The sequence below is a fragment of the Macrobrachium nipponense genome, chromosome 15 (genome assembly GCF_015104395.2).
Source record: "Macrobrachium nipponense isolate FS-2020 chromosome 15, ASM1510439v2, whole genome shotgun sequence".
Classification (NCBI taxonomy): Eukaryota; Metazoa; Arthropoda; class Malacostraca; order Decapoda; family Palaemonidae; genus Macrobrachium; species Macrobrachium nipponense.
In genome coordinates this window covers 52,901,232-52,914,638 of record NC_087208.1, presented here as the reverse complement: position 1 = coordinate 52,914,638, position 13,407 = coordinate 52,901,232, and the positions used below count along the sequence as shown (strand labels likewise).

Below are 13,407 nucleotides of genomic sequence, written 5' to 3'. Positions count from 1 at the left end.
AACAAAACCAAGGTACGAGAAGGAACAACTTCTAAAAGCTGCCCTCCTCATACTCAATTCAATTATAATTCATGCGAATATTTCACGTCTAGCAAATGCTAATTATCATATACGATTAACAACACCGATCTTACTTAGGCGTGTCCGTAGAGAGGGTTAAGTATTCCCTGCATATCCACAGAAGTTCGAAGGTTATACGCATATATTACGCAAGCGTCAAATTACCAACGCCGTATGGTTATGAGGCGTTAAAACCATTGCGGGCAGGCATGTTCGTTGCCAAAATGGTCAAAGTGTTTTGCCCAATTTATGGGCTGTTGCTTACGCGAGAGCAAAACATGGTGCCTGGCATTCGTGCGTTACACGAATCGCCTGAGTTAAGTAATCATACGGCGTGAAAAGAAGTTTGAAGGCGGAGAAGAAGAAATAGGATAAATTTTTAAAAAGGGGATTTCCTTTGTACGTCAATGAATATATTGGAATGGAATGGAATATAAAATTAAGGCTAAAGACCAAACGCTGGGAACTATGAAATCATTCAGCACTGAAACGTAAATTGAGAGTAGGACGGTTTTACAGGTTTGACATGAAGCGAATTTCGCAGTTGCACTAAGACATAACTGATAGATGTTGGAAAGAGACATATAAGAACACAATAACAACCAAGAAGCTAATCCAACTTCTAAAAAAAATAAAATAAAAATAAATGGCAGTCCATTAAGCATACGGTTTTTAAGACTAGCCAGAGCACGGGATCGGACCAATAAGAACTTCGGCTCCTTTCCTTATTCGCATATAAAATGTAACAATAACTTGTGTCCGGTCATTTTACGGCTACTGGATGATGGGGGCAGTCATTCTTTGAAAGCTTGTAACTTTTGCTACCGGACGATGGGGGCAGTTATTCCTTGAAAGACTTATTTCTGCGAATAAAATTCCGTCTGATACCATCCTGTTTACTCTCTGATTAACACTGATATATAGCAGCTATCTTATATATTGTACCTAGAATCCGCAAGCAATTAGAAATTACGTTCTGAAAGGCAATAACTTTACCTTCATTTCAGTTAAAACGACCTGCATTCTTCACTTATTCATTCAGAGATAATGAATGACCAAAGGCAGTTTGAAAGGACAGACGAAACGTCAAAGAACGTGGGAGTCGTATATATAAATCTGCCGTATAGGGTATACGAGGATTCGAGTTGACAGTTAACTTACTGTCCAACTTTCCAACAACTTAATGCTGTGAAAGTTTAAGAGATTACTATTTAGTCTTGATTTATAATAATAATAAAATCAACAGTAGCAAATGCTGAAACATACGAACGTTACATTTAAGAAAATGAAAGTGAAGCAGAGCTAAATAAATAAATAAATAAATAAATAAAAAATAAATAAATAAATAAACAGTTTTGGCAAAGCTAAACATCAGCATAATTACTGACGACACACAAAGTTACATCAATTTACAGATTATATCTTTGGTCACAAAATAAATAAATAAATAAATAAATAGGATAAATAAATAAAATAAATTATAAGGACGAGGTGCAGGACAATAAAAAGGCAATTGAACGAGAGAGAGAGAGAGAGAGAGAGAAGAGAGAGAGAGAGAGAGAGAGACGGTACACCCTACCTAGAGACACAAAAGAAACGAGTCTAATATACACGACGTGTCCTGAACCAGTGTATACTGTTGAGGGGGACAAGGAAGGTCCTTGCCACGCAGATCTTATCTCGGAACGAACACCAGATATAAAATTCTCCTGGTCCCCCCACCCACTTACGGGGCACACGGCACCCTTCAACTTCACGGAGAGAGAGAGAGAGAGAGAGAGAGAGAGAGAGAGAGAGAGAGAGAGAGAATCCTGCAGCAGGATCTCCCGAAGATGAAAACGATGCTATCAGCTAGAAAAGAGGGGGAGGGAGGACTGAATCCCTGATTCGTGAAAAGAATAATAAAGGAGGAGGAGGAGGAGGAGGAGGAGGAGATAAGAGCAATGCAGTTATAAAAGGAGGATTTGGTCCTTTTTCATTATAATGAAAGGGTATCCTGAGAATCCGGGTGACCCCCCTCCCCCTCCCCCGTATGAGGGTGGTGTGTGTGTGTGTGTGTGTGTGTGTGTGTGTGTGTACCAACTCCGTCGACGTAATTAATGGTATCGGATAGAAAGTCTTCTTTATACCTAAGCTTCATTCCTCCAGTTTTTAATTAAGTTTTAATCTATACATATTATATATATGTATATAGTATACTTATATATTTCATATATATATATATTATCACATACATACATACATACATACATACATACATACATACAATACTATATAATAATAATATTTTTTCTATATTCGGGTATATACAATTATATAATCATTTACATACATATACAAATACATACATACACACACACACACACAATAATAATAATAATATTTGTTTATATAAGGGTGGTCATCCTTTGACGAAAGCGTCAAAATACTGACTAAAAAAAACCGCACCATAAAAAAGAAAAGAAAAAGAACATTATTGTAAACCAGGAATTCTGTTGCCAAGATTTCAATGACGGTCCTCTGGTTATATAGAACATATAGAATATAGAATTGAAGCCAAAGGCCAATAAGCGCTGGGACCTACGAGGTCATTCAGCGCTGAAATTGACAGTTAGAAGGTTTGAAAGGTGTGACAGGAGGAAAACCTTCTGCAGTTGCACTATGAAACAATTGTTAGAGAGGATGGAAGAGTCAGATGGAGGAAAGGGAATACGAACGGAGGTACAGTAAAAAGAATCATAAAGTGGCTAGAGCCAGGGGCCGAAGAGATGCTGAAAAGACCCTTCATCTATACAGTACACCTATACAGTACACCACGTGAGGTATACTGACGGCATTGGCCCCCTTACGGGCATTTCGTTATATAAAACAAAAGGCTGTTCAGATTGTCTGCGTTCTCTCTCTCTCTCTCTCTCTCTCTCTCACCACTGACACTAATGACGGCTATTAGTCACCAATTGCCACCAACACTACGACAGGCGCCTTTGTAACGGCATTCCGCCATTTAGGGGCCAATTGTGGTGGCCCCATAAGACCACGAAGAAGCGAATCCCGTAAAAAAAAAAAATGAATACGGAATGATTAAAGGACTCCTGTCGCGTGATTGCGCAGCGCTCTTCCTCCTGACACCCCCCAAAAAAGGACTAACGAGCATGAATTGTTCATAAATATAAATAGAAAAGGGGGAGGATGGGGTGGAAGGGGGAGGGAAAGAGAGGAATAGTCGAAGCATTCCAATCTATAAGCACGAGTCCCCTTGTGTCAATTTGCGTTAAATGACGGGACTGGGTTCAATTTCATTGACGAGATCGGTAACACTGTGAGGAAGCCGCCGAATGTATGACTCGAATTCATATCTCGTATAAAGCTATCCTTTTTTTTTTTTTTATTAAGAATCTTTTCTAAAAACATTTCGGAATACAGCATCAAAATGCAAATATCCTATATACCTACAATAAAAGACGTTTACCGATTCAAGAGGAAATCAAAAACTGATGCTGACGAAAACAATATTCCTGACCACAGACAATGCAAGGAAATAAAAAAATGAATAAATAAATAAAACATTAAAATAGAAAAAAACAGCTTTGCTATCACACTGACCTTCGGATCCAAGAGGAGGGTTATAAATTCAGCAACAACAATGCCACAGTTTTTGTGTCTTAAAAAGCACGTGGCGGACAAAATCGACATCACTGTCTTTCTTTACTTCTCCAGATTTGGAGCACAAAAGTCATCAACAAAAGCAAGCAAGCAAGCAAGTCCAACATTATCACTGCGCAGGATTTTTTTAAGACGTCATGACAATGCCTATAATAAACAACATAATCTAGATACACCTCGTGAACATCGGGGCCCAGATCTGTATACCTAGAAAATGTAACAAAGCTCTTTCTGAAGTACAATGAATAAGCTGATAAACACAATACCCAATTAGGATTACGTAACTCCAACTAAACTCGAGGAGGACACTTTAAGAGAGAAGTGATTCCCATTTTGGCATATCTCCGTCACATTACCCAAGACTCGAGGAAAAAGTGGACCTCGCTCGCAGCGCTTCTGAAGGAGAGAAGGTTTCATTGATCTCAATTGTTAATCCTTTTAAATACCAGCGGGGTAGGAAGGAGGGTAGCTGGGAGGCATGTGGAACAGTCTCCCCTGAGGAGGTACTGGTGCCCTTGGAAGCTCAAAGTTCAAACGAGGATGCAATGCAGTCCCTGCAACATGTGTGTGTGTGTGTGTGTGTGTGTGTGTGGTGTGTCATAGTTACCTTGAGTGTCCCCAATCAACACTCATCAATACATCTTGCTACACAAACTCGCAAACAAATAGAAACCATTGTAAACACAGCATCTTCGATTTTATCGTCTTCGATAATAAAATCCACGAAAAAAAAGATACAATACAGTACAGTACAGTATAATCTGCAAAGCGAACAAATAATATACAAAACAATAAATACATAAACAAATAAAACCCTTGGTTTATCAAAAATGTGTGTGTATATATATATATATATATCTATTATATATATATATATATATATATATATATATATATATATAGATAAATAACTAAAACCCTTGGCGTATCAAAAAATATATATAATATAAAATATAAATAAAGAAATAAATAAAATACATATAAATACATAAATAAATAAATAAATAAACCCTTGGCGTATCCCCCCTCCCCCGGTCTCCTTGACGACGGAAAAGGGACATTTCCAAACTCACCTGTACTGGTCCAGCTGATCGTAGGTGGGTTTAGGGGCGTATATGACGTGGTCGCTGGACACCGCCATTTCGGTGTCACAAGCGCTGTCTTCTTCCACCTCCTCTTCGCTTAGGGACATTCTCTGCAAGGGAAGACGCCAGGAGAATTGGTTAATCAATAGTCTGTTGCATAAATATTATACTATATTATTATTATTATTCAGAAGCTGAACCCCATTCATATGGAACAAGCCCACAGGGGCCCATTAACTTAGTCAACAGTCTGTTACATAATAATAATAATAATTATTATTATTATTATTATTATTATTATTATTATTATTATTATTATTATTATTATTCAGAAGCTGAACCCCATTCATATGGAACAAGCCCACCACAGACAGGGGCCATTAACTTTAAATTCTTTAAGCTTCCATAAAATATTAAGGTTGTCATTAGGAACCAAGAGAAGATGAAGGGAAATACAGAAATCAGAATTACATAGATCGTACATACATATAAGATCTATAAAGTAGTAATAGTAACAGAGTAATCGGTTATTCAGTAACTTGAATCAATGCAGAAATCAGAACTACAGAGATCGTACATATAAGAATTATAAAGTAAGCGTAACAGGCATTGGTTTATCTAGAATTGCTGCATTAGTACAAATTATTTATATATAAATAAACTACAATTACACAGATCGTACATATTAAGAATTATAAAGTAAGGGAATCGATTATGTTTCCATGAAGGGAACTACTGGTAGGAATTCCTTCCATTTGCGTTTTCGTAATTAAAATGTAATTTCCTTCAGAGAGAGAGAGAGAGAGAGAGAGAGAGAGAGAATCAGTAGTTGAAAAGCTGAGAAAAAAATTCACAGCCCGGATATGCAATTTTGCAATACACAAATCTATGTTGAATAGACAATATGAAACAATATCAGTTACCAGTAGTTTAACCAGACCATTTGATGAAAAAGAAAACTAGCTCATATAGTAAGCTGTTCATTAAATATTACTGCTACGAATGATGCAATCTACCAAACGCACGATGAATTTCTTTTATAATAAACTTAAAACTGATTCATTTCGACAAAATTACATTTGTTTTCGGAATTGTGTTCCATATTCGTCACTCAGCGTTAGTTAGCACTGGAAAAGCCTTTAATTAACATTTTTATTATTCTATTTTTAAATGGCCAGCATCATCCTCTAATTAGGAACTGGGTCGTATATTGCAGGTATCAGGTTTCAGCCCCTCTAATAACCGTAATCTACCCTCAAGACGAAACACATTTCTCCAAGTCGTGCTCTTTTCAAATGAGGAGTTCCATAACACTACCGTCGATCTAATCTGGTCTCAAAGTTATTACTATCGAATGCATTATTCCACAGACAATCCCCATTGATTACGTTAATGGGGTTTCTGCGGCTAAATTAGATCTGAGCAACCGTAGACGCCACTTGCTGCTCTATTAGCATGGCGATGCCCTAGATAATTACTATTACTCGGTTGGTACTGTTCAATTATGGGCGAGAGTTACTGGAACCCATTTTCCGACTCCTGGGGAATACGTTTTCTTCATTTCTGCAGAGTGATACCGTTACCCAAAGCCGCGTAAAGAAAACGAGGCTAAAATGGTTAAAATGGAACAAAATAAGGACCTAAAATGGTCAAAAGGGGAACAAATTAACGCCATAAAATGATAAAAAGGGGGTGTAAGAATAAGGTCGTAAAATGATATAAAAAAGGGGCACAAAATAGACATAAAATCATATGAAAAAAAATCGCATAAAATAAAGACATAACTGCACTCGTTCAGCATTCCGTGTTTATGGTCATTTGCAACATCACCGCAAACTTCAAAAGAAAGGCACTTAAAAAGCCACTTAAAATCCGCTGTCGTAAGTGTTACGGTTGCTCAACTGCTGTTGTAATCGCAGGCTGAACTGAGGCAGTGGAGAGTAAAACGCACCCCCCCCCCCCCCCCCCCCCCCCCCCTCCCCCCCCCCCACCCCCCCCCCCCCCCCCCACCCCCCCCCCCCCCGACAAATCCACATTAAAAAAAAAAAAAAAAAAAAAAAAAAAAAAAAAAAAAAAAAAAAAACGCCGTGGATGTGGTTTATATGCCTCTGTTTCGGTAACAGACGACGAATAGAGATTAAAGCTACAAATAAAGTCTATTTGAACTTGGTCTGTATTTATTATTATTATTATTATTATTATTATTTTTTTTTTTTTTTTTTTTTTTTTTTGCTCTATCACAGTCCTCCAATTCGACTGGGTGGTATTTATAGTGTGGGGTTCCGGGTTGCATCCTGCCTCCTTAGGAGTCCATCACTCTTCTTACTATGTGTGCCGTTTCTAGGATCACACTCTTCTGCATGAGTCCTGGAGCTACTTCAGCCTCTAGTTTTTCTAGATTCCTTTTTCAGGGATCTTGGGATCGTGCCTAGTGCTCCTATGATTATGTGTACGATTTCCACTGGCATATCCCATATCCTTCTTATTTCTATTTTCAGATCTTGATACTTCTCCATTTTTTCCCTCTCTTTCTCTTCAACTCTGGTGTCCCATGGTATTGCGACATCAATGAGTGATACTTTCTTCTTGACTTTGTCAATCAACGTCACGTCTGGTCTGTTTGCACGTATCACCCTATCCGTTCTGATACCATAGTCCCAGAGGATCTTTGCCTGATCGTTTTCTATCACTCCTTCAGGTTGGTGCTCGTACCACTTATTACTGCAAGGTAGCTGATGTTTCTTACACAGGCTCCAGTGGAGGGCTTTTGCCACTGAATCATGCCTCTTTTTGTACCCTGGTTCTGTGCAAGTGCCGGACATTCACTTGCTATGTGGTTTTATGGTTTCATTTTTCGTATTGCACTTCCTCATATGGGAGAGATGTTATTTCCGTCTATCGTACTTTGAACATATCTGGTTCTTAGGGCCTGATCTTGTGCCGCTGTTATCATTCCTTCAGTTTCCTTCTTGAGCTCTCCCCTCTGTAGCCATAGCCAATTGTCATCGCTGGCTAGTTCTTTAGTCTGTCTCATGTATTGTCCGTGCATTGGTTTGTTGTGCCAGTCCTCTGTTTCCTTTCTGTCTTTCTCCTGTCTCTGTATATTTCTGGGTCTTCGTCTACTTTTATTAGTCCTTCTTCCCATGCACTCTTTAGGCTTCGTCTTCACTGGTTTTCATATATTGCCCCAGTGCTCTGTTTTCGATGTTGACGCAGTCCTCTATACTTAGTAGTCCTCTCCCTCCTTCCTTTCGTGTTATGTATAGTCTGTCCGTATTTGCTCTTGGGTGTAGTGCTTTGTGTATTGTCATTTGTTTCCTGTTTTCTGATCAATGCTGCGGAGTTCTGCCTTCGTCCATTCCACTATTCCTGCGCTGTATCTGCATTACTGGCACTGCCCATGTGTTTATGGCTTTTTATCATATTTCCGCGTTGAGTTTTGACTTGATTATCGCCTTGAGTCTCTGCATATATTCTTTCCTGATCGTGTCCTTCATCTCTTGGTGTTTTATATCACCTACTTCCATTATTCCCAGGTATTGTATCCAGTCTCATCTATGTGTTTGATGTTGCTCCCATCTGGTAGCTTTATCCCTTCAGTTCTCGTTACTTTGCCTTTTTGTATGTTGACTAAGGCGCATTTACCTATTCCAAACTCCATCCTGATGTCCCCAGATACAATCCTTACAGTCTGGATTAGGGTATCTATTTCCTTGATGCTCTTACCATACAGCTTGATGTCGTCCATGAACATCAGATGGTTGATTTTGTTGCCTCTTTTCTTGAGTTGGTACCCGGCATCCATCTTCTGTAGTACTTTTGTCATGGGAATCATGGCTACTACGAAGAGTAGTGGGGACAGTGAGTCGCCCTGGAAGATCCCTCTCCTGATATTAACCTCTGCTAGTCTTATTCCAGAGCTTGTAAGTATTGTATTCCAGTTGCGCATTGTATTTTTGAGGAAGCTGATGGTATTTTCCTCTGCCCATATATTTTCAGGCATTCTATTAGCCATGTGTGTGGTATCATGTCGAAGGCTTTACTTATAGTCTATCCATGCCATGCTTAGGTTGGTTTTCCTTCTCCTACTGTTCTTCATTACCATTTTGTCTATCAGGAGCTGGTCTTTTGTGCCCCTACACTTCCTTCTGCAGCCTTTCTGTTGGTGGGGGATGGTGTTTGTCTCCTCTAGGTAGTTGTATAGCCTTTCACTGATGATACCTGTTAGTAACTTCCACATTATTGGTAGGCAGGTGATAGGCCTGTAGTTACTGGCTATATTTCCCTTACTCTTGTCTTTTTGTACTAAGGATGTTCTTCCTGTGGTCATCCATTTGGGTGCTTGGTGATTTGAGATACAATGCTGGAGTTGTTCTGCTATTCGTGGGTGTATTATATTATTATTATTTATCATTATTGATTATTATATTATTATTATTATATTATTAAATATTATAGCTGTTTCAACGTCATTTAATTAATATAGAATATTCTCAATCCTTCTTATTGTCTTTTTCTCATCAGCATGTAGCTGGTATATCAGGTTTCCTAAGAACATATACAGATTTCAGTTGTCTTTTATGTCCTCAGGAAACCTGATATACCTATTGCATGCTGATGAGAAAAAGACAATAAGAAGAATTGAGAAGATTCTATATAAATTAAATGACGTTGAAACAGCTATAATATTCAATGCTACTACTGCCCTCACAGAAGGCTTCCTTCCTTGTTGTTGTTATTATTATTATTATTATTATTATTATTATTATTATTATTATTATTATTATCATCATCATAATGATAAACACCCTCTTCATATGGAACAAGCCCACCATAGGGGGCTACTGACCTGAAAATAAAACTTCCACAAAATATGGTGTTCATTTGAAAAAGGAAATTACAGGAGATAATAAGAAATGCAGAAAGAAGAGAAAAAAGGATAAATTAATAAAAGAATAAGTCAATATATAAAAAATATAAACAAACAAGTGAAATAGAGGGTGAATTGTTTAATTAAGGGAAGTAATTGTCTGAATCTTCGCTTGAACTTTTTGACATTCTAATTGTACAACGTCGTCAGGGAGACTTGATTATTCTGAAGTATCTCAAAATATAACAGCAAGAAATGCGATGTAAAAATTATATAAATGATACAATTTGTTAAGTGATAGCTCTCAAAATACCCTTTAACCCCCAATAGGTAAATATACATCTCATTTTACTGATACTGTATCCTACGTACTCCTTTCCAAACGAAAATAATTGTTGACTTAAGCGAGGACATTATTTTGTTCCCTTTTATTACTTATCTTTCTGACAATAACAACTTTAAATACATACGAGGAGAAAAATTAATACGATTTACGTCCACATCAAATCGTTTTCCCGTAACAACTGGTGGTTTTATAGGAAAAAGAATAAAAATAAAGTCATTTTTCATAACGAAACGGTAAGCCCAAACATTATCCTACTCCGCATTCCATTTCCTACATGAGATGTATTTCGGCATTCCACCGATTTATTCTAATCCCAACTAGAAAAACACCGGAGGATTAAACTTGGAACTACAGAGATTCATTATTCCACCGATTTAATCTAAAACATCCATACTAGAAAAACACCGGAGGATTTCACACTTGCAACCACAGAGATAATAATGATAAAATCCTTTACGGCCACGCTGACAAGCATATAAAGATTTTCCCAAGGGGTCTTATTCTATCTTTAATTTTTTTTTCGTTTAACTTCTCTCCTAATCTGGTTGGCTTTGGAACGAAAGCCACTTTTTTTTTAATCTCTCGAACTGCCTGTGACTTCAACGCCAAACTGACTCGCTAACATTTCTCAGGATAATTATGTTGCTTGCCACTCTGTTCTCCCCCAACAATGCGCGCTGACTGGCTGTTTAAATCAGACGATGTAAAGGTCCGCTGCTCTGCAGTACACTTTTTTCCCTCTGTCGCAAGGCAGCAATAAAATTATTAGCGTTGCATTTATTTAGCTTCGTATCGACGTGATATTTATATGTACTAATAATGCATATTTTTATTAATGTAATCAATTCTCTATCGCTGTACAAGGTATATCTATGACAATTCAGTACATCAAGTTCCTCGTTGGACGAGTCGGTTACGTGGTCGACTACTGATCACAGGGATCGGGTTCAATTCACCCGCTCTGCCAACGTGAAATCAGAGGAATTCATTTCTGTTGATTAGAAATTCAGTTCTCGATGTGGTTCGGATCTCACGTCAAGATGTAGGTCCCGTTGCTGAGTAACCAGATGGTTCCTAGCCACGTGAAAATATCTCATCCTTTTGTCCACTGCTGTCAATGGACACTATATTGTCTTCAAACCCTCAGTAATCACCCACATCAAATCACCTGTATTTTAGCAAAACTTCCTCCTCTAATTCTTCAACCCACGCCCAGTCATTCAACCATGAACTAGATTAACAACCGGCCACCCCCCCCCCCCTCCTCTAAAAAAGGGGTCCTCCTCCTCCTTCCTCGCGTCCCTATCGACACCCGAAAAAAAGGAGGTCCTCCTCCTTCCTCGCGTCCCTATCACACCCCCAAAAGCTAAGGGGGGGAGGGGGGGGGGGTGTAGACGTCTTCAATCTTCATTAAGCGCCAACTTGTCCGGACTGAATTTGAACAACCATTAATTCGATCGGCCTCGCAGGTCACCAAAAGGTTAAATTGAATATCTTTCCCTCACCGCTTATACCTCCTTGTCGCTCGTCCGCTCATTAAATTCGAATTAGTTGCAGCGAAACGAATCTATTTGTCCCTTTAACTGGGCTCTGTTGGGAGTTTGTTAAGAGACACCACGAACGAGAGGAAGACGAGACTTTTTTCCTCTTAACTGATTCGACGATCAAATTCCAACCCCCTTTTTTTTCTTTTTTTACAAGGCTGATTTCTGAGGTGACGGTGGCACACCTCTTGACTCTTATACGATTTTAGGGGTCCACGTGGCTTTAATATGTTAAAACTTTGTCTTGTCATTGTTCCTACTCTCTCTCTCTCTCTCTCTCCCTTTTTTTTTACCTCCAGTATTCTATATAATTATTTTCCTTGCTGAGATGTTATAACTTTTATGATAAAATTATATTCTAATTACATTAAGGTGCTCCTCTACACTACAATTCAAACATAAAAGACTTAGTCTATCTCATTCCTTTAAAAAAATTAAGAAAATCTTGTTTACATTCCTAAGCGAGTTTAACAACCGGGACTGGACTGTTAACAAAATATTAAAATGGTTAATATTTAATATGAAGCACAATCGTGACTGTTTACTGAGAGAGAGAGAGAGAGAGAGAGAGAGAGAGAGAGAGAGAGAGAGAGAGAGAGAGAGAGAGAGAGATATAATATATGGAAAGCTTAAGTTAAATGGGTAGATGCATATAAACCAAGGTTGGGCAACTGCTGAGAGAAAATATATATATATATATATATATATATATATATATATATATATATATATATATATATATTCTCTCTCTCTCTCTCTCTCTCTCTCTCTCTCTCTCTCTCTCTCTCTCTCTCTATATATATATATATATATATATATATATATATATATAATATATATATATATTATTCGAGCTACAAATGTCCTTTAGTATCTAATTCGCTCTACCTCGGAATTGATACATTTTCATATATGTAAACCAAAGGGGAATTTTTAGTTGATAATAATTTCGTCCCCTCATGGGGATCGAACTACCGTCCAGTGGACAGCAACGAAATCAGGACGACATTGACGTTTACCGATTCGCCTCCTTTTTGATTTTCGCTCCTGTACGCTGGACGGTGGTTCGATCCCACGAGGGGACCGAAATTATCATCAACTAAAAATTCCCCTTTGGTTTACATATATGAAAATGTATCAATTCCGAGGTAGAGCGAATTAGATATTAAAGGACATTTGTAGCTCGAATAATTTATATGAATCACAGTAATGTGATAATTATTCATATATATATATATATAAATATATATACTATATATTATATATATTATATTATGTATATATATATATCTATCTATATATATATATATAATATATATATATAATATATATGATATATATAGTATATATATATATATATATGGTATATATATATTATATAATATAATTATATATATCATATATATATAATATATATATATATATATATATATATATATATATATATATATGGTTAAAAGCCTACATGCATATAAACCAAAGTTGGGCAACTTCTCAGTTTGCGAACATTTTGACATGCAGCGCAGGACTAACTGAGGTCGACGCAAACACATATATAACATAAAATACGAAATTCCTGACTGGAAGGAAGGAAGGAAGGAGGGAAGAAGACAGAAGAAGTAAGTAGGAAGGTCAAGCCTTAAAGAAGACAGAAGGTTATACACGAGTCTGGAAAACCAGATGGTCACGAATCTCATAATTCTGCAACCAGGGCGCAACTATTCACCGTCATTTCAGAACACCACGAAAATAAATAAAATACACGCAATTATATCTAACATAATTATGAGTTAAGAAATAACGAAAAAATACTCGATAGGTTAACAGTAGGCCAACACA

At 37.5% G+C, this 13,407-nt stretch overlaps 1 protein-coding gene across 11 annotated transcripts in view; it reads right to left on the bottom strand.

Annotated features, from left to right (window-relative positions):
- The window catches only part of LOC135194931 (uncharacterized), a 1,136,289-nt gene that overhangs the window by 77,936 nt on the left and 1,044,946 nt on the right, over positions 1–13,407 (bottom strand). For all 11 annotated transcript variants that reach the window (XM_064221135.1, XM_064221136.1, XM_064221140.1 and 8 more), the window contains one exon: positions 4,797–4,918. In XM_064221135.1, coding sequence (XP_064077205.1) covers positions 4,797–4,918 — 122 coding nt within the window. The remainder of the gene's footprint in view (positions 1–4,796; positions 4,919–13,407) is intronic.